Source organism: Octopus bimaculoides, chromosome 16 (genome assembly GCF_046866305.1).
Source record: "Octopus bimaculoides isolate indiv1 chromosome 16, ASM4686630v1, whole genome shotgun sequence".
Lineage (NCBI taxonomy): Eukaryota > Metazoa > Mollusca > Cephalopoda > Octopoda > Octopodidae > Octopus > Octopus bimaculoides.
Genome location: NC_142943.1, coordinates 49,182,065 through 49,203,822, shown reverse-complemented (window position 1 = coordinate 49,203,822; position 21,758 = coordinate 49,182,065). Strand labels below are relative to the sequence as shown.

Sequence of the window (21,758 nt, the reverse complement as noted above, 5' to 3'; positions counted from 1 at the left end):
TTCTGCTGGTCTCCTAGAACATTCACTATCGACATTTTTTCAGCCATCTTGGAAATGTCTGAACCACTCGTACACTTGTATGCGATTCATACACTCCTCTCCATACACTTTCTGCAATTTTGCGCAGGACTCTGAGCAGGTATCACCATGACAACTTTTTCTGTCATGGTCAATGCAATGGTCACACGCTACACACCTTTCTTCCAAGCACTGCTGGAAATAGCGGAAGTGAGCTAGAATGTTAAAATAGTGCACATGCACAGCAGAGTTGAAGGTCAACCTGCCAAATGGTTTCACTCTGCGTGCTTTAGCTTCATTACAATGGCAACAGTCTGGATATTTATTGATCAGACCTCAAACAGAAGAGATGAGACAAAGTTCCCTTAACAAACAAAATGGTTTTACTAGGCAGCCATTTTAGTTTGATCACAGATCCAAATTCTGAAGAGAGGACCGAAACCGGCTGCATTTGGGTCAGCTGCCAACCAATAGCAATGGTCGATCCTCTTGAATGCTTTAGAGTGATCTAAATTGATCGAGTGCCACAACAATAATGATTTCTAACATTAAATAATGGACTTTGATAATAATAAATTAAACTATTCCAACCTTGGTCCTACATCTGCCACCAGATCTTCTTTGCCAACCAACATGAATAAACCTGAGCCTTTGTCATCTCCACCTGTCAGGAAAAGTGTCACCTCCTTCAAAACAAAAGACAAAAAAAAAAAATAGAAAACAATAAATATTAAAAAAATAAACAGGTTAACAAATGTCTTTTGAGCTCAGAAAAACCAAAAAAAAAAAAAAAAAAGAATTAAAAGCAACAACAATAAAACAGGTACCGAAATAAAATGGAATAAAACAACAACAACAATGAATCCCTTAGCACCACCTCCCCCCACCGTCATCCATTTGCACAAATGCCTTTTATTGTTTGACATCTCTTTCATTTTTCATTAGCAAAATTCCACCGATACCTTTAAAATTAAAGGGAATAAACAACAACAGCAAAATTCTATGACTTCTTTCATTCCCCCCCCCCCCCTCTCTCTTGTAATCACAATCATCATCGTCATCATTTTCAGCATCATCATCATCATAATCTCAATCAACATTGCTGTTGATATTTCTAATATTTATATTATTATTATTATTATTTATTCACATTGTATTTGCTATTTTTATTATATCATCATCATCATCATCATTTCTTCTACTGCCAGTTCTCCTCATATTCCTACTACTACTACTACTACTACCACTACTATATATATATATATATATATATATATATATATATATATATATATATATATATATATATATATTTTGTATTCTTCAGAATCATACTCTATTACATTGTTGTTGCTTTGTTGCCCTTCTGGTGATTAAAGAAATTGTTATCATCATCATCATCATCATCATGACTATCATTATTATTATTTGTTGTTATTCTTAACCTTCTACTCCAACAGCCATCTCCCCCACCGTCGCCACAACCACCACCACCACCACAACCATCATCATCACCACCACCACCACCACCATCACAATAACAACAGCAACAACAACAATTCCATTTTAACATTAATTGCTTTCTTTAGTTTTAAAGGAAATGAAATTCCGTTGAAGATTGTCACATGAATGTGGATTGGCAGAATTGGTGAAAAAGGCTTGGTTCTCCAAGACAAAGACAAAAGAATTATTGCAAAAACCTGAATAGAAATCCAAATTTCTAATTCAAAATGAAAAGCCATGTTGGAATAAAATAAAGAAAGAAAGAAAGAAAAGCATAAATGAATAAAAAAAGAAAAAGCGAAAAACAAGATGATTACCAAAGCAACACAAAATACTATTTTTATGAAGAAATTTGCAAATATGGGAATAATCATAATGGGGGGGGGGGTAGATGAGGGGGGTGGAGTCGGTGTGTGGGAGGGTATGGTGGTGTGAAGTGGGGAGTGAAAACAATGTTGATGATGATTATGATCCTCTTCTGCATCATTGTTGTTGTCACCATCATCATCATTAGCAGCAGCATCATAACCATTGCCAAGATGATGGTGCTGATGAGGTGGATGTCTTTGGTAGTGATGTGTATGCGTGTGTGTGTGCTTCTTTTGTCATTTACTTGTTTCAGTGATTGGACTCAGGTCATGCTGGAGCATCACCTTGCAGGGTTTAGTCAAACGAACCAACCAAATCAGAAATTTGGATTTTGTTTTAAGTTTACTACTTATTCTGTCGGTCTCTTTTGTTGAGCCACTAAGTCATCAAGTGTCACAGTGGGGGACAAACACATACACATGCATACACACAGATAGATATATGCATACATACACACATGCACGCAAACACAGCTGCATTATATGTTCTGTTTGTGTTTGTGTACATAATGGTGGAAGCTCACAGATTTTGTCACCAAACTTGGTCCCTGAGGTTGTGGATTCATAAGTTTGTGCACATATGTATTTTTTTATGTGCATCGTGTGATGTCATGAATATATGCAATGCACATATATCTGCGTAACGAGGGAATCTAGCATAAGTTGGGGAGGGGATGTGTCGTTAATGCATAATGCTCATATAATGCATATAATCAATATCCAGAAAAGAACTTATCCAGGTCAGAGGGGTGATGAAGTGGTGGTGGGGGGTATGCTTAAAATTCCCAAGAATGAATTGTTGCTTGTGCATGCAGTGGGAGAAGGTTTCCTCTTTAATGTTCAAAACATTCACTGTTGATGTTATGATATTTAGTGATGCATATTTTTAGTTATGACATTTAGTAATGCAAAGCTTGCTTTTGCTGCCCCACCTCCTATATTTGCTAGCCTTAGCTATAAGGCTCCAGTTTGTATGGAGGTTGTTAACGATCCTCTCTTTAAGTGTCCATACCATATTGGATAAAGATGTCGTATGTCGTTTTATTTTTATCTCTGGACAAAGCCAAATATTTATCCACTAAGGCAGTGTTGAGCATTCGTTCTCACTGTTCAATATTAGCTTGTGTATGTGTGTGCATGCACGTGTGCGCACACACATCTAACAGTGCAACTAACCAGTTGCCCATGCATACGATGAGCATTTTTAGTTGATCCACTGAGCTACTGGCTCATATAAGTAATTGAGTATTCTAAATATATGTGTACTCTTAACAAAATCCTTAGGGAGCATCTATGTGAGACAGTGTATGCCGAAGTCACCCCTTTACATTACAGATTCAATCTATCTAATGCCACCACAGTGGAATATACAATCCTGGTAGGGTCTCAAATACTTGACAAGTCAAAGGATAGAAGCTAGACTAACATGGTCCCCTTCTCCCCAGAAGTAAAAATGGGTTTATTTGGGGGCCAACACCCCTGTCCCACCATCTAGAAAAAAACAAAAGTTAGAGGAACATCGATGATAATGCAAAACCAACAAGACCAGGGAGAGGAAACAAAAGACAGCTCAGGGTCAAGAAGAGAAGAAAAGTCATTGACAACCCATGCTATAGCAAGAATGAAGGAGCTTAAGTAATTAAGTGCAATCCATCTGATGGACTTTTAAACAGTTTCTTGTCTATCTACTTTCACTCAACCCAAGGCCACGATTAAAAAAAAAACACTTGGTTAAGATGCCATGCTATGGGATTGAACCCAGGAACTTGTAATAGAGAAACAAGCTTCTGAAACATTCAGCCATGCAGCTTCCATGATAATGTAGTTCTAAATAAACCGTATGCTCTCCCATTCATCCTTCCCTACCCCTTCCACAAAACAATGGCTGAGAAGGCCATGGCCAGAATACCTTTGATCATAGGCTTACTCAATCATAGTTAATGGCCAACCTGGGGTTAAACAAATCAGCCATCATATTCCAGTGCTGTGTTTCATACATAATGTATAACCTGAGCTGGCCAGGGTAAGTGCTCTTATTTCAAGCACAAGTTTGCAACAGTCTTATCTATTATGCCACAGTTACTTGTAGATAGATCTATATGAGCACATAAACTCATACAGACATGCATTCATACACACATGTACGCACTCACACGGAGACAGTTATGTAAACATATAAACACAGAAATAAGTCAATAAAACAGAGAATATAACCATTGAACCATAGCTTAGATACAAACACAGAGGTTGGGGTTAACAGTCTGTGAACACATAATATTCTAGTTATAACTCATACTAAATATGCATACACACACACATATATATATATATATATATATATATATATATATACAAGAATACTCAGATATGTATGAATATAAGTATGTATGTAGTAGATATACATGTGTGGACACATGTATTTATGTTCATATATAATTAGAAAGAGAAGAATGATTCATACATACATAAAGCATAATATACATATCTGCACATATACATACAAAAATACCCAGTTGCTGACATTGAAATTCCAATAAAGGCTAGAAACCAGCTCTTTCTCTATTAGCAAGAAATCTTGAAATAAAACTGAACAATGATATACATACATACATACATAGTGCCTAGTGTCCCCTTATCAGTGGGCTTCATATATTTCACCCCAGTGTTACTATGATGGCATGCACTGCTCTCATATATATATATATATATATATATATATATATATACACACACACATATAGGTACAGGTATGGTTGTGTGTTTAAGAAACTTGCTTTCCTAACCATGCAGTCTTGGGTTCAATTCCAAGGCATAGCACCTTGGGCAAGTGTTTTCTTTTCTTTTCTACTCTAGGCACAAGGCCTGAAATTTCTGGGGAGGGGTCCAGTCAATTAGATTGACCCCAGTACACAACTAGTACTTAATTTATTGGCCCCAAAAGGATGAAAGGCAAAGTCGACCTCGGTGGAATTTGAAGACATGAAACACCGCTAAGCATTTCGCTCAGTGTGCTAACGTTTCTGCCATCTTACCACCAAAAATTTCAAGCCTTGTGCTTAGAGTAGAAAAGAAAAGCGTTTTCTCTTATACCCTTGGGTGAACCAATGCCTTGCAAGTGAATTTGGTAGATGGGAACTAAAAGTGTCCCATATTATGTGTATGGAAGATGGTGAGTTAGCAGAATTGTTAGCATGCCAGGCAAAATGTTTAGCAGCATTTTGTCCGTCCTTACATTTTGAGTTCAAATCCTTCTGTGGTCAACTTTCCCTTTCATTCTGTAGGGGTTGATGAAATAAGTAGCAGTCAAGTACTAGGATCAATGTTATCAACTTGTGCCTGCAGTAGAAAGGATGTGTGTGTCTCACAGAGGCAATGACCAGTGACCAAGACCTTTGGTGATGTACTGTGCTTGAGTGGACCTGTCAAGCCAAGTGCACATGTGGCATGTAAAGAACACCTTTCAAGCATTGGCCCTCATGGAGGCAAAGGGGCTGAGTTCCTTTCGAGTGTGGGCCTCACAGAGGCAAATGGGTCCTCTTAAGCAGAGCACATCACCAATGAAGTACAAATATGTCTGGGTTTAAGAGGAATCCGATGTACTGTGCAAAAGAGAAGACTGCACTGGTATGGACTTGTAATGTGAGGATAAAGAAGAGCTAATTGTGGATGGAGTTTGTGGAAGCAGGAGACCTAGAAATGAAAGTAACCATTTTCAATGAAGATTATTTAAATAATTGTTTGAATCTACTTACCTGGTTGCTCATCTCTCGACATATGAAATTCATGAAGTCCATATCTGCTTCCTTCCTGTGGACAAAAGAAGGAATCTAGTGAAAGAAGCATTCAAGACAGATATTATGTTCTTCTCTCTCTCTTTCTTACACACACAATTTGGTTTCTTGGTTCACATTTGTTCCTTTACTGCACTTATACATGAACACCATGCTTCAATCTTTTACATCTTGTTTGATTAAGCCAATGAGGGAGTCTGTACGTGGTTGGTAAAGCTGCTGAAAGTAGTTTTCTTCCTAGATCAGCCTCAATTAAACAGATTTATGGACAAAGGCATTCCAGTCATGACCATCCTGTCTTTCTGTTGGTGCACACAGTATAATTACTTCATCCTACTGTAAGACAGCAGAGTAAGATTTTAGCTGTTATTTCTAGGAAATCAAGGGACCACATAGAGGATCCCTCACTGGCTCTTTAGTACTACAAAGCACTAAATGCATTGCAGTATTTAGTCTCCACCCACATTTTTTCCGCCACTTATTTATTCATTTATTTATTTATTTACATACCCCCCCCCCCCCAATCCGGGTGGGTCAATAAAAATTAGTACAGATCATATAATGGGAGCCCTTCCTCTTCAATTCACTTCATTGAACTGCTGTTTCTCTCAGAGGATTTATGGCCTTGAGCCAATGTAAAGAAACCATTAATATAACGAGGACTGATGCAGTCCTTAATTTATTTTACCTCATTAAGGAAAAAAAAAAAAGGGGGAAAATAAATACTTTCATTAAATCCCAAATCGAATTTTTCCAAATTCCCCAATTAAAAATGTATTAGAAAACTTACAATAAATATTTTATTATTCTTCCTTCCTTTCTTTCTTTCCTTTCTCTCTCTCTTCCTTTTTTTTTTTTTTTGCTCAGTCTTTATAGTTCTTTGTTTCAATCTTCAAATTTTTATGCAATTTCTCCACCTCCTTCCCCACCATCCCTATTCTAATCTAGTTAATAAGTCATTCTTTCTTTCTTTCTTTCATTTTTTTTTTCTTTCATTTTATTTTAAATATTCTTAAAACAACATTTATTCTGCTTTTTTGTATTTTGAATTAAAAAAAAAGAAGAGAAAAGAAAAGAAAAACAAAAAGCAAGAAACAAAAAAAAAATGGTAAAGAGAAAATATTTGAAATAAAATACATGCCTCTTATCATCCAAGGTCTCTTAAGTTAGGAAAAAAGAAGGCAAAGAAAAGAGAAGGAAAAAAGGGCAGAAAGAATAAGGAGAAAAAAAAAACAAAAGAAAATGGAAAAAGAGGAAGAGAAAAAGAAAAAGAAAAGAAGACAAATACAAAAGAATGGTAGGAAGGACATGAAGAGAAGGATAGAAAGGTAGAGAGAGGGGGAGAAAAAGGAGGAGGAGGAGGAGAAGACTTTAAATTTATTGAAATGTCAAAGTGTGCTTTTTTTTTTACCTTGTTTACTATTGAGATGAGGAGAAGAAAAATCACGACATTCTTAGACCCTTTGAGACAAGATGGGAAGAGAGCAAGAAAGAAGGACACAATGGCTCATGGATTTGTGATGAGCAGAAAGTAAACCATCCTCAGGCAGGACAGACCTGGTCCTAAAGCTTACCACTGAGTGGACACCTCCGACAAGAGACACTCAAGAGCTCCTAGAGGTGGTTGCTAAACTGGACAATGGCTTTGACCCTTTAGCATTCAGATTACTCCATCAAATGTGATACTTAGCTATTCACATTGTTTTTAATTATTCATGCAGGGATCGTGATGATGATGATCAGCCCCCACTACTTCTTGACAACGGGTGTTTTTGTCCACATAACTTAGTGGTTCAGAAAAAGAGACTAATAGAATAAGTACCAAGCTTTAAGAACCAAAAATATAACAGGGTCAATTCGTTTGACTAATATTCTTAAGGGTGATGCCCAAGATAGCTGCAGCCTAATGACTGAAACAAGTAAAAGATAAAGGAAAACACAGGTGTGCAAGATAACTAGAATCATGGAAGGGAAATCATTTGGAAAAATGAGATTAAAATATTCTTAAATTTAATCTCTTTTCACTTTCCAATAAGTCATATATATTACAAAATCTTTAATAGAGACTCAGTTAAAGTTAGCTATTCTTGCTATTAAAATTTTGTTTGTTCTCTTGACCATTTCACTTTAAAATGAACTCCCTGATATTAATAATACTGCTTTTCCACTTATCTGCAATTTCATTGCTACAAATAATTGCCCTCTCAATGGCAAGTGCTTTTCAGAAGTGTTAGTTTATTCAGCTGGAGTACAGAAAGACAATAAAATGGTTTAAAATCTTACAATGGACTAACTGTAAATAAATTTAAGATCTGCTTTAATCAGTAAATCCATTCCTACAAATATTCAGAGAAGTTTATCAATGAACATTAGTTATTCTTCTTAAAAAAGAATCCTGTTTGACTATGTTGAAAATTAGATGGAGCATTCTGGAGTAAGCAGTATCATATAAACATGAATCATTCTGTTTAAACTTATATTGCAGGCTGCATTTAAGCGAGAAGTTTTCTCTATTATTTTATGACTTACACAGTTTAAATAAAAGATCCAGATAGCCAACTTCTGAAAGACATGTCTCAAAATATTTACTTTCCAACTGCTACCTTCTCAGTAGATAACTCCTTCAATTTGTCTTGAAGTAATTAGATCTTGTCCACCTTCTTGCCTCCTGATATATTTCATTTTTACTTGCAATAGAGACCGATAGAATAAGTACTAGGCTTACAAAGAATAAGTCCCGGGGTCGATTTGCTCAACTAAAGGCGGTGCTCCAGCATGGCCACAGTCAAAAGACTGAAACAAGTAAAAGAGAATGATTAACTGGTCGTCTAGTATGTGTGTGTTGATTCACTGTTGGTTTAGTTTACATTTTAAAAGATGTTAAAATGAAAATTGTTAAGAATTGTTTTGGTGTAGATTTAGAAACCAAAATAACCAGAATTCTTGAATGTAAAATATTTCAAAATTAGATTTAGGTCCATGGGGCATCCAAGTATCTCTTCTATAGCAAGATATCTATTTCTATCCCTCTATTACACTTTGACCTCTCAACTGGCACAAAACTACCTCCCTCAATATTACTCCACCTCTCAGTTGAGGGGTCTTTGTCTTACAAGTTACTAAGTGACCCCACTGGTGCGGGTGCCACATAAAAAAAGCACCCAGTACACTCTGGGACATGGTTGGCATCCGGGACAGGAAGGACATCCAGCTTTAGAAGCCATGCCAAAGTAGACACTGGAGCCTGGTACAGTTCTCTGGCTTGCCAGCTTCTGTCAAACTGTCCAACCCATGCCAGCGTGGAAAACAGATATGATGAAGATGATGATTTAGTGTGAATTTTGAATTACTTTAAAATAACAGTTGAATGAGTGCAAATTTAGCATAGATTCAAATTTGGTGCAGGTTTTAATAATCAAAGTAAATGAAGTGTAATTAGAAGTAATAATAAAACAGTTTTTGAAAGTAAAATATTTTGAAATTAATGTTGATTTACATCGTATTTAGTTCGATTTTCAAACGACTCTGAAATGGAAGTTGATTTGGTGTACGTTTAGTGCAGATTAAAGATAAAGAAGAAGAAGAAAGAAACGGTACATATTGAGTGCTTGAATAGATATAGGAGAGGAAAGTACACAAACATGCGTACACAAACGTGCATAGCCACCCCTCTTCACACATATTGTAGAATGGTATTATAATAATTGTGTAAAGCCAGCGAGGATGAAGATAAGAGAAAGAAAAGACAGTAGCAGCTAACGAATGGGTCTTTGAGGATGAATTTTTCTTTTTGTTTTTGTTATACGCAGTAGGTTGCCATGACGACGGCATTTATCATTATTTATCGCTGATTTGACAGGTGAAGGATTTATTTCAAGAATAAAGTGTTAAAGTGACCTTACCGGTGCAGTACAAAAAGTGGCTCTTTTGGCTCCTGGGAATTGAAGTGTCTTATTTCCAAGGAAGCAATATCGTGAAGCAATGATGCAATACACTAGAAAATTGGAGAGAAAATTTGATACAAAATAACAACAACAACAAAAATGAACATAAATCTAAAAAAAAAAAAACACAAATAAACAGAATCAGAGAATCAGAAATTTTCGTTTTTAAAAAATCTGAAATACTTATTTCAGATTTGGTAATCTGTAAGAAATTTCTGGAGTGGAAGGCGGAGCTAAAATTTAAGTTTAATGAGAGAACATGTACAGGAAAACAATTATTTCATTTCAATCTTTAATGAGGTTAAACTGATTTAGTTTTTAATTTCAAAATCTTAATATGTTAGTACGTTTATATAACTACCACCACCACCACTACTATTACTATTATGTGTATGCGTTCAAACATGTATATATGTATGTACATACACACACAATATTTATGTACATTTCTTAACTTGCATCTATACATAAAATATTTAGATAAATGATTATATAACTTGCATAGTACACTAACTCGCATGTGTGTGAGTGTGTCTAACCATCTGTCATGCTAGTTTTACTTTAATACACTTACCTACCACCTACTGTTTCTGTTCCTCCATCCTATTTTTGTCTCCCTCATTCACTTTGTACCTTGACCTCACATCTCTCTCTCTCTCTCTCTCCCTCTTTCCAGATGGGGAAGCTGTGTATTCACCTCTTCAGCAAGACACTCGCTCCTCTCCTTCTATCATACTTTCATAGCATTCAATACTATATCACTCAGTGGAGGCATCTTGTCTTGCAGACGCTTGGTGAACTCATCAATGCCAATGCCACGAACAAAGCACCCAGAACATTCTTTGAAGCAGTGAGACATTTCGAAGGGCATCTAGCCATAGAAACCATGCCAAAGCAGACACTGGGGCTCAGTGCGGCCTTCTCATTCTTCACTTCATGTCAAACTAGCTAACCCATACCAGTATGGATAAAAGGATGTGTAGCAGAAGTGACTTACACTGTCATTACGTGTGAGATGTTTTCATCATGGGTTATCTAGGCTTAAGTGGAGGTGCAAAGGCCCAGTGGTTAGGGCAATGGACTCGTGGTCGTAGGATCATAGTTTCGATTCTCAGACTGGGTGTTGTGAGTGTTTGAGCGAAAACACTCAAGGCTCCAACAAGGGCTGCTGGCGAACCCTGCTGTACCCTTTCACCACAACTTTCACTCTTTCTTCCTGTTTCTGTTGTGCCTGTATTTCAAAGGGCCAGCCTTGTCATACTCTGTGTTACGCTGAATCTCCCCCAAGAACTAAGTTAAGGGTACACAAGTTTGTGGAGTGCTCAGCCGCTTGCACATTAGTTTCACGAGCAGGCTGTTCCGTTGATTGGATCAACTGGAACCTTCGTCATAACCGATGGAGTGCCACGACGATCTAGGCTTAAATACCTCAGAACTGTGTGTAATAAGTTCGTTATTATTATATAGTTTGGAAAGGTGGCGAGCGAGCAGAATCTTTCGCTTATCGACATTTCATCTGTCTTTACATTCTGAATTCAAATTCACCAAGTTTGACTTTTTGTCTTTCATCCTTTCAGGATCAATAAATTAAGTACCAGTGAAACACTGGGGTCAATGTAATTAACTAGTCCCCTCACGACAAATTTAAGACCTTTAGTAGAAATGAGTATTGTATAGTTCAAGAAATGGAAGTGCCTGTTACCTTCTGGGAGGATTTTGATGTCTTGATCAACTTCTCTGCAAGGTCTGCATGCTGCTCCAAGGGGCTACTGAAAAGGGAGACAAAACAGCTTCATTAACCCCTTCATGCGGATCATCCGTTTAAACTGACCCTTAATTTATAAGGGTATAAAACAAATACTTGATACAAATTATGATTTGTGTATGATCTGTATCAAAGAATGAAACATGTTCTTAATGCACAGTAGGGGCTGTGTGCTAAGAAGCTTGCTTACCAACCACATGGTCCCAGGTTCAGTCCCACTGCATGGCACCTTGGGCAAGTGTCTTCTACTATAGCCTCGGGCGGACCAAAGCCTTGTGAGTGGATTTGGTAGACGGAAACTGAAAAGAAGCCTGTCGTATATATGTGTGTCTGAGTTTGTCCCCACAACATCACTTGACAACCGATGTTGGTTTGTTTACGTCCCCGTAACTTAGCGGTTCGGCAAAAGAGACCGATAGAATAAGTACTAGGCTTACAAAGAATAAGTCCTGGGGTCGATTTGCTCGACTAAAGGGCGGTGCTCCAGCATGGCCACAGTCAAAAGACTGAAACAAGTAAAAGAGAATACTACACACATACAAACAATACGTATTGATAGAAAATGTGCAAGCAATACACATTGACAGAGCATCCACAGAACACACAGTGAGAATAGAGACAATATAGAATGTCAGAACAAAGGCAGTACACAATTTCTGATCACATATAGGTTAAGACATAGGTAAGATGTATGTAGACGCATACATACTTATAAACAAGGAAATTAACCCTGAGATTTAAAAGAGAAAAAAAAAAGAAAAGAAGTAACAAGATGAAACTGAAACCAAAATCTGATTCCCAGAGGTGAGAAGTTGGAATGGCATCTCTTCTAATTGAGTGTCAAAAGGACTTAAACTATAGCCAATGTAATTTACGTTGATGGCCAGTCTACAGCTGCTTATTGCAAGTTGCAGCCATCACAAACATCACCACCACCACCACCACCACCACCATCGTCATCATCACCATTAACATGACCACCATAACTACCACAGCCACTACAACCACCGCCACATCAACCAAAACTGCCACCACCACCACCACAACCACCAACAAAGCCACCGTCATCATCGTCATCATCAGCATCATCATAGTTGTCAAGTTGAATGTCTGTCCCTGAATGTTTGGTAAATATTTAAGACAACAAACAACGGCAGCAGCGGCAGCGGCAGCAGTATTTCCAGCAGAGACATTCTCTTGAAGTGAATACAAGCAGATGCTTTTGTTTGAAGACAACAGTTGCTGTGAAGAGTTGGGAGGGGGGGCGGAGGCGGAGGGTGGCAGGGTCAGGGGGAGACGACTGGGTGGAGTGAGGGAAGGGAGGAGGGGAGACGGTATGGAGTGAAGTGTGGGGGGGGGGGACACACGAGTGGTTTCTTTCTTTCTCTTCATCTTGCTTAGATGTATTTGGTGTATACACTAGAATCTTTTAAAGAAGGGTGAGTAGAGAGACATGGGAGTAGGGTGGGGTTAGGGTAGAGTAAGATGTTGTGGGTTGGATGTTTTTCACATATATATATGTGTATGTATACACACACACACACATATATACACATACATACATACATATATATATATATATATATATATATACACAAACACACATGTATATATATATACATATATATATATATATATATGTGCATGTATATATAAATGCATGTGTATGTATGAATATACACACACATACATAAGTGTGTATATACGTTTGTGTACATTTACACTCAGGCATGTATGTATGTATCTATGTATGTGATGTACTTTACTACAGATTCTTCAAACAAAACATTAGAATTAAGCAGTGCCAAAATACAAAGACAAACATATTCAAACACACACACACACACACACACACACACACACACACACATGCTTGCAAGCACACACATAATGACAAGCCTGAATAAAAGATATGTCTGATGCAATTAGTAAGTTAATCAGAACGTTAACTCTACCGAGTTTGTCAAGTACTATTAACCCCAGAACAGGCAAACAGATGATAGAAGAGGGGGGCGTGGAGGAGGAGGAAGAACAAGAACAACAAAATGAAGAGGAAGAGGAAAGGGAAGAAATGTCTTTATTGATGAGAAAAATCTCAAGAGGGAGACGAAAGTGGTTCTGTTCTTAGAGACTTCCATCAAGCTTCCAAATTTTCTTAAAGACAAACACATATTCATAGGCGTGTGTGTGTGTGTGTGTGTGCGTGTATGTATATATAGATAGATATTGATACATACACACATACATAAAGAAAAGTTGAAGGAGAAGTAGGGAGATATGCGTATGTGCACAAGCAGCAGTGTCTGTGTATGTATATATTACACACACACACACATATACCCACATACACACAAAGTAAGAGGGAAATAGGGAGATGTGTATGTATACATGCATTTATGTATGTGTGTGTATATATATATATATAATGATGGTATATATATATATATACACAATGATGGTATGCATTTACAATTTATATATATATATATATATATATATATATATATACACACACACAAACATATATATATATATATATATTTATGATGATATATATATATATATGCATGTATGTATATACACATGTGTAAGGGTGTGGACTGATATGTCTGTGTGTCTGACTATAAACAGAGAAGAGCTCTTCTTTTTGAACTCTGTCGTGTTAAAAAACAGCAAAAAACTAATCAAAACATTTTCCATTAAGTTTTCAAGATTACAGATCATTATCTTTTCCTATTATACCACGGAAACTGTACAACAATTCTCCAAACACAGCTTCATTTAAAGTGCCGTTCCTACCCAGTGCCACCTGAAATCAACTTCTGTATGACCAACAGGTGTAAAAGTGAAGTCATGTAACCTAGTTAAGATTATCTCGACAGATTTTCTATGGACATTTTCTATACAAATATTCTATAATTATAAGCATAATTATAATCACTACCATATGGTAGTGGAAAAAGTATTTTAACTGCTATTTCTAAATTTGGTGCATAGTGAAGCAATTAGCTGACCCCTGATTATAATTATGCTTATAATTATAGAATATTTGTGTGTATATCATCATCATCATCGTTTAACGTCCGCTTTCCATGCTAGCATGGGTTGGACGATTTGACTGAGGACTGGTGAACCAGATGGCTACACCAGGCTCCAATCTGATTTGGCAGAGTTTCTACAGCTGGATGCCCTTCCTAACGCCAACGATATATATATATATATATATATATATATATATATATATATATATATATATATATATATATATAAGAGTGTGTATGTATTTGTAGGTATTTATTTCCTTACCTTGCTGTCAAATCATTGGATTAATCCCAACAAAATACAAACTTTTTTCTCGACCAAACATTTCAGGCTCTGGACCAGCATTTTAGAAATAAAAAACAAAAATCTATCACTTTGGATATTTCCACCCGAACTTGGTTTGGATTTCATTTTTTGTGCGAGGTGGGTAGAGAGAGAGAGAGGGAGAATTTTGAATTCCTCCACAAATTTTTAACTTTTTTTCGAATTTATTTTTTCAGTGTATATGAGAAAATATGGAGATTAAGAAAATGGAAAAAAAAATTTTTTATTTCAAATTTTCTATGAAAAACTCCAAACTGTCTGAAAGTGAAAATGTCAAGATGCTAAGAATAACAGCCAAATGCCTGGAGAGCTTTTGTGTTTGTGTGCGCATGTGCAGCTTATCCGAATAAACAGAGAAAAGTACACAGAAATATGTTTTACATAAATGTCATATGCATCGGTTTTGTTTTTTCACATCCATGAAGTTTTTGAGGATGACGGCAAAGCTATTAGATGCACCCACTAAAATCACGAGGTTTTTGGGATGGGGCTAATGCAGATTCACACCTCCCCTTCAAAAATGCATTTTTCTGAAAAAGTTTATTTCAACATGTAAAACCTAGAAATCCAAATAAACTTTTGCAGAAGAATGCATCTTTTCCAGGGGAGGTGCAAATCTGCATTAACCACCTTGGAATTGTACTAATGTAGTTGAAGGACGGTCTGAGATGGGTACATATAATTGGGCAGCCTCTCAAACAAATTTGTGGAATAGAAGTGGTTTATTTTTCTCCGAGGAGATAAATAAATATCTGGTCAGCCATTGATGCAGATATTTTGACTGAATACCTGGCCTTCTTGTCCACTCTTTGATGTCTTTGGTTTCTACAGCTGGATACCCTCAGAGAGAGAGAGTGTGTGCATGTGTGTGTCTGTGGTTGCTGATTGCTATCTCCTTGTCTCGGCTTCACATGACAGTTGTTAACTAGTGCCCTTCTTTTTCGGTCTTTTGTGTAAACATGAGGATTAGCTGCAAGAAGGGCATCTAGCTGGAGAAAAATCTGCCCCAGCAAATTTTGTCCAATCCCCATGAACATGAAAAAATGTACATCAAAGTGCTGATGATGACAAGAGGTGTGTGTGTGTGTGTAACAAGGAATTGTTTTTTTTTTAAATTGTGGTCGTTTTGCATAAAAGAAAATCCTTTTGCACTTTACTTACTTGAAGACAGCAACAAGAGATTTCTCTGCTTCATAACCACGACTCAAATACTTCAGAACACGATTGCCAGTGAGGTAAAACAAATTGGTTTTGTTTTTCTTCCCTTTTTCAATCTTCAGTAATTTTATAATCTAACAAAGAAATGATACATAATTAGTAGATAAATCATTTTTTAAAAAATTTTAAAATCAACAACAAAGAAAAAAATTGTATTTATAGGCGCAGGAGTGGCTGTGTGGTAAGTAGCTTGCTTACCAGCCACATGGTTCTGGGTTTAGTCCCACTGCATGGCACCTTGGGCAAGTGTCTTCTACTATAGCCTTGGGCCAACCAAAGCCTTGTGAGTAGATTTGGTAGACGGAAACTGAAAGAAGCCCGTTGTATATATGTATATATATATATAAATATATGTTTGTGTGTCTGTGTTTGTTCCCCCAGCATTGCTTGACAACCGATGCTGGTGTGTTTACGTCCCTATAACTTAGCGGTTCGGCAAAAGAGACCGATAGAATAAGTACTAGGCTTCCAAAGAATAAGTCCTGGGTTCGATTTGCTCGACTAAAGGCGGTGCTCCAGCATGGCCGCAGTCAAATGACTGAAACAAGTAAAAGAGTAATATGTGAAGTAGTAGTATTGTTAATAAGAGTATAAGGGCTGATGGGGGTAGATGGTGTGGGTGGTGAGAGTATCAGGTCATCCAAAATCATACAGATCCAGTTTATTTGCTTATAGCTGTCTCCATCAATGCTGGTGTCCTCTTGGAGTCTTATCCAACATTTTGTGAGTTGACAGATGTGAAAGCAGTCTGATCCTGGAATGACATGTCCTTGAACACAGATGACAAGGGAAGTCGCCTGTTCTGTTGTTGGTGAGTCTGAGATGAGGTTGATGTCTCTTTTCCTCAAGTTTCTCACACTGGATTGGTTCAGAGTGTGCAGTTCCTTGGAAAGATAAGGTCCCCCACCCCATGCAGAAATTCTCCAGCAAGCAGGACTCTTCAGTGTTGAATCCATCATCCAAAGCCATCTTCTAAGATGGGTTGTGGACACATTATCAGGATGCCTGATAATTGTCTCCCAAAAATGGTCTTTGGAGAGCTATCAACCAGTGTTTGCCTGCATGGGAGACCCAAGAAGAGGTCCAGGGACCATCTTAAGCTTGTCCTCGATTCCTGCAACATTCAGCTCACACAACTAGAACATTTTGCTTGGAACCAGTATATAGACCCATGTCCAAGGTCATTGCAGCCATACTCATCTAATCCTTTTACTTCCCAACCATGCAGTCCTGGGTTCAGTCCCACTACATGGCCCCTTGAGAGTGGATTTTGGTAGATGGAAACTGAAAGAAGCCCATCATATATGTATATGTGTGTGTGTGTCTGTGTGTATACGTTACTGTTTTCTTGTCTCAGCTTCATGTAATAGTTGTTAATGAAAGTCACCAATGTGCAAGCAATGTCCTTCATTCCCAATCTTCCATGAAAACATGTCTGGCCACGGGGAATATTACTTTACTTGGAAACAGACGAGGGTTAGCAACAGGAAGGGCATCTGGCTGTAGAAAAATCTACTTCAGTAAGTTCTGTCTGACCCCAGTGAAAAACCCCTTCAGTCATGATTGATCATGGGATTGTACCTAGAAAGTTCCCCTCTGAGGCCCAAGACCAGGCTGAGTGAACTGGAACAACATGAAATAAAGTGTCTTGCTCAAGAACACTTACACAATTGGTCCAGGAATTGAACTCTCAACCTCACAATTGTAAGCCTGACACTCTAACTACTGAACCATGTGACTTCACATATCCAACCAATATCAAAATGATAATGACAATATAGAATGAACTTCTTTCAGTTTCCATCTGCTCAATCCACTCACAAGGCTTTTGTCAGCCTGGGGCTACAGTAGAAGATAGTTGCCCAAGGTGCCATGTAGTGGGACCGAACCCCAAAACATGTGGTCTAGAAGCAAACTTCTCAGCCACACATCCACGCTTGTATCTTTACTCTATATTAAATCATCCAGATATTAGTTTCAAGATAAACACACACGTGTACGTGTGTGTGTGAGAGAGAGGGTAAGGAAGGAAGGAAGGATGGATGGACGGATAAACAGACAGACAGACAGACAGATAGATAGATATGGTAATACAGTATTTTCTAAATTTTCTATCGGATTGGCATTTGTCTGTATGGTAAAGTTTCAATATAATTCTGTCTGCAATGGTAAGATTATTACAAGCAGATTATTACACCTGACACTGACATAAACAAAATGAAAAGCTAGTTTGCCAATCACTTAAAATCTAAATACAAAATAATCCAAAGAAGTAGTCTCTATGTGCTTGTCCACATTGCTAGAAAAAGCTGACAAACTTCCTTCAAATCATATCTTGCTGTTTTAGAAATGAAAAACACAATTTCGATCATTTCAGAGTTGTACTTGTCTGGCAAGTGGTCAGAGACCATGTGGTGAAACTAAAACAATTATAGCATAACACATGTTTATTAGCCATTCCAGAACACACAGAAACCGTTAACTTTTGCTTAATCATTTATTACTTGGTGTCAAAATTCTTGTGGCACTATTTGCAACCTCGTCACTAAAAATTAGACAACAATCTTAGAACCAAAGCAGCAAGCTGGCAGAATTGTTAGCACATCAAGCAAAATGGTTAGAGGTGTTTCTTCTGGGCTTTTTACATTCTGAATTCAAATCCAGTTAAAAATCAACTTTGCCTGTTGTGGTGAGAGTACAACACCCTCTGAAGAGAATAGATGGGACCGCTACATATAAATAGTAGCGGTCTGACAGAGTCATCAGTTTGTAGTTTGGTCTTCGAAGTCCAGGTACAGTTTACAGTTTGAGTTAGTGTGTTGGAAATATTGATTGTTGGTTCATAAAAGATTGTTGGTTTGTTACGTGTTCGTTACTGCTGCTGTTTCTATTTTGTATTGTTATAACACTGTTGCAGTGTATTCTTCATCTATCATTGACAATATCAACTGTACTATGATATTGGAGGTGTAAGGATATAACATCTGGTGATGAGGAATTTTTAAAGCTCACATAAGTTATTTGACAATTTGTGCATCATACAAATTGTTAAATTATGGGACCAATTAGCTGCAGTAATACAGCTTCAAGAGAAGCAACAGGAACGAAGGTGGTGAGCTGGCCAGAATTGTTAGCACGCCGGGCGAAATGCTTAGCGGTATTTCGTCTGCCGCTATGTTCTGAGTTCAAATTCCACCGAGGTCGACTTAGCCTCTCATCCTTTCGGGGTCGATTAAATAAGTACCAGTTACACACTGAGGTCGATGTAATCGACTTAATCCCTTTGTCTGTCCTTGTTTGTCCCGTCTATGCTTAGCCCTTTGTGGGCAATAAAAAAATAAGAGAAGCAACAGGAACACCTACAAGAGTTGCAGAATCAAATATTATAACAACAACAGTTAAGGAAGTCTGAATCGGTAAGTTCGTTTATGCCAGACAGCATGGCAAACTGAATTTCTGAATTCCCTTATAATCCAGAGGAGGGTATTATGTTTCAGGTGTGCTACAGAAGGTACGAGGAAATTTTTAACAAAGATTGCAAGTCATGGTTGGATGATGAGAAAGTGAGGCTATTACTATGAAAGGTAGCTCTGGCTGAGCATGAACGCTGCTGTAATTTTATATTGCCTCCACTGCTGGAGTGCCAGGTATATAGTAAAATAAGGTTCAGAAGGTCAAGGCTGAAAGGGTTAAACATATGAATCATCATCATCATCATCATCATCGTTTAACATCCGCTTTCCATGCTAGCATGGGTTGGACGATTTGACTGGGGACTGGTGAACAGGATGGCTACACCAGGCTCCAATCTGATTTGGCAGAGTTTCTAAAGCTGGATGCCCTTCCTAACGCCAACCACTCTGAGAGTGTAGTGGGTGCTTTTACATGCCATCGGCACGAAGGCCAGTCAGGCGGTACTGGCAACAGCCACGCTCAAAATGGTGTATTTTACGTGCCACCTGCACAGGAGCCAGTCCAACGGCACTGGCATGATCTTGCTCGAATGTTTTTGGTGTCAATTTGTTCAACCCTTCAATTTGTAAACCCTTCAAGGTGATGCCCCAGCATGGCCACATTCCAATGACTGAGATGAGCAAAAAGGAAAAACGACATAAATATCAAGGTGGTACCCCAGCATGGCCACATTTCAATGATTAAAATGAGTAAGCGATAAAAGTTAAGATACATTATACCTAGGAAAAAAAAGAATGATGTGATGGTCACTGTTGGGATGGCTTTAATCATAGATCTATGTATTTTATTGGTCCCTGGAAGCATGAAAGTTGATTTCAACAAGACTTGAACTCAAAACATTTTAATCCATCAAGCTTCGGTTTTTAGTTATTTCACTAATGCTTTGATATTCGGTTGGAATAACAAAAATATCGCATTAAGTTGTTTGTTGGCTGTTGTTGTTCTTTTTTTTTTTTTAAATTATAATTTTTAAATAAGATTAAAAGATCAGAAACTAAAAATTAAACTAACCTTGACAAAAAGAAAATTATTATTTTTAATAGGAAAAAGAAAAATGAAAAAATATGACAAAAAAAAGAAAGAAAAAGAAATGTTTCCATGTATTTAGAGAGGTTATCAGCTAAACTTGATAACGATGATGATGATGAGAAGGGGGGAGGATGACAATGAGGATGAGAAGGGGGGAGGATGACAATGATGATGAGGATGACAATGACAATGACGATGATGATGATGATGAAGTTGATGATGATGACGATGGTGATGATGATGAGGCAGTTGATGATTTGGACAATGATGATAAAAAGAATGATGAGGGGAAGGAGGAGGAGGATAGCAATGATGAAGAAAGTGATGATGATGGTGATGATATGAACAATAATATCATGATGAAAATGACGATGATGATGATGATGACAATGTTGATGGAACTGATGATGATGATGACAATGTTGATGGAACTGATGATGATGATGAACAATGATGATGATTGTTTGATTTCATTGATGCTCAATATTTTTATCTCAAGCTTTAAAAATGCAAAACTAAAAAAAAACATAACACACACACACACATACACACTTGCACATATATGTGTATGTGTGTATGTATGTATGTATATATATATATATATATATATATACACTCACATATACATACACATGCATACATATACATGCATACACGGTGTATATATTATATATACATACATACTCATGCGTGTGTGTATGTATGTATATATATATATATATATATATATATATATATATATATATATATATATATATATACATATATATATACATATATATATAAATATACACACACACTCATCATGAGAGACAGGAGAAAGAGGGGTGGGGAACAAATATCTAAGCTCCATAGAAAATTCTTATGGAAAACTGCAGGTGAGTACAAGTTTAACAAACATTTTCGGCAGGACGGGGGGGGGGGGGGGTAGATTTTTCTTCTGTTTTTTTTTCTTCATCTACTTTATTTAAAAAAAAACAAAAAGACAAAAAAAAAGACCAAAAAAAAAAACAAAACAAAATAATATAAAAAAAAACCTATTCAAAGTTAGTATGATTGAGATACTGATTGCTTTAGATTTTACCGATGTCTGCACATAGAAGAAGAAGCAAAGCACATTAAACATGATTTTAGACCATAAATCTATTTACATCTCTGAAATCTATTTGCATCTATATAATAAGTTATACAGTTTTTACTTTTAGATCCAAATAGTATTTTTGTTGTTGATGTTGTTGTTGTTGTTACTTTTTTTAAATTTCAGTGTGTGTGTATGTGTGTG

At 37.1% G+C, this 21,758-nt stretch overlaps 1 protein-coding gene across 6 annotated transcripts in view; it reads right to left on the bottom strand.

Annotated features, from left to right (window-relative positions):
* Nucleotides 1-21,758, bottom strand: part of LOC106884137 (alanyl-tRNA editing protein Aarsd1) — a 426,316-nt gene that overhangs the window by 29,552 nt on the left and 375,006 nt on the right. For all 6 annotated transcript variants that reach the window (XM_089364768.1, XM_089364772.1, XM_089364771.1 and 3 more), the window contains 5 exons: nt 15,917-16,047; nt 11,327-11,393; nt 9,583-9,674; nt 5,642-5,696; nt 610-704 (listed from right to left, as the gene is read on the bottom strand). In XM_089364768.1, coding sequence (XP_089220894.1) covers nt 610-704; nt 5,642-5,696; nt 9,583-9,674; nt 11,327-11,393; nt 15,917-16,047 — 440 coding nt within the window. The remainder of the gene's footprint in view (nt 1-609; nt 705-5,641; nt 5,697-9,582; nt 9,675-11,326; nt 11,394-15,916; nt 16,048-21,758) is intronic.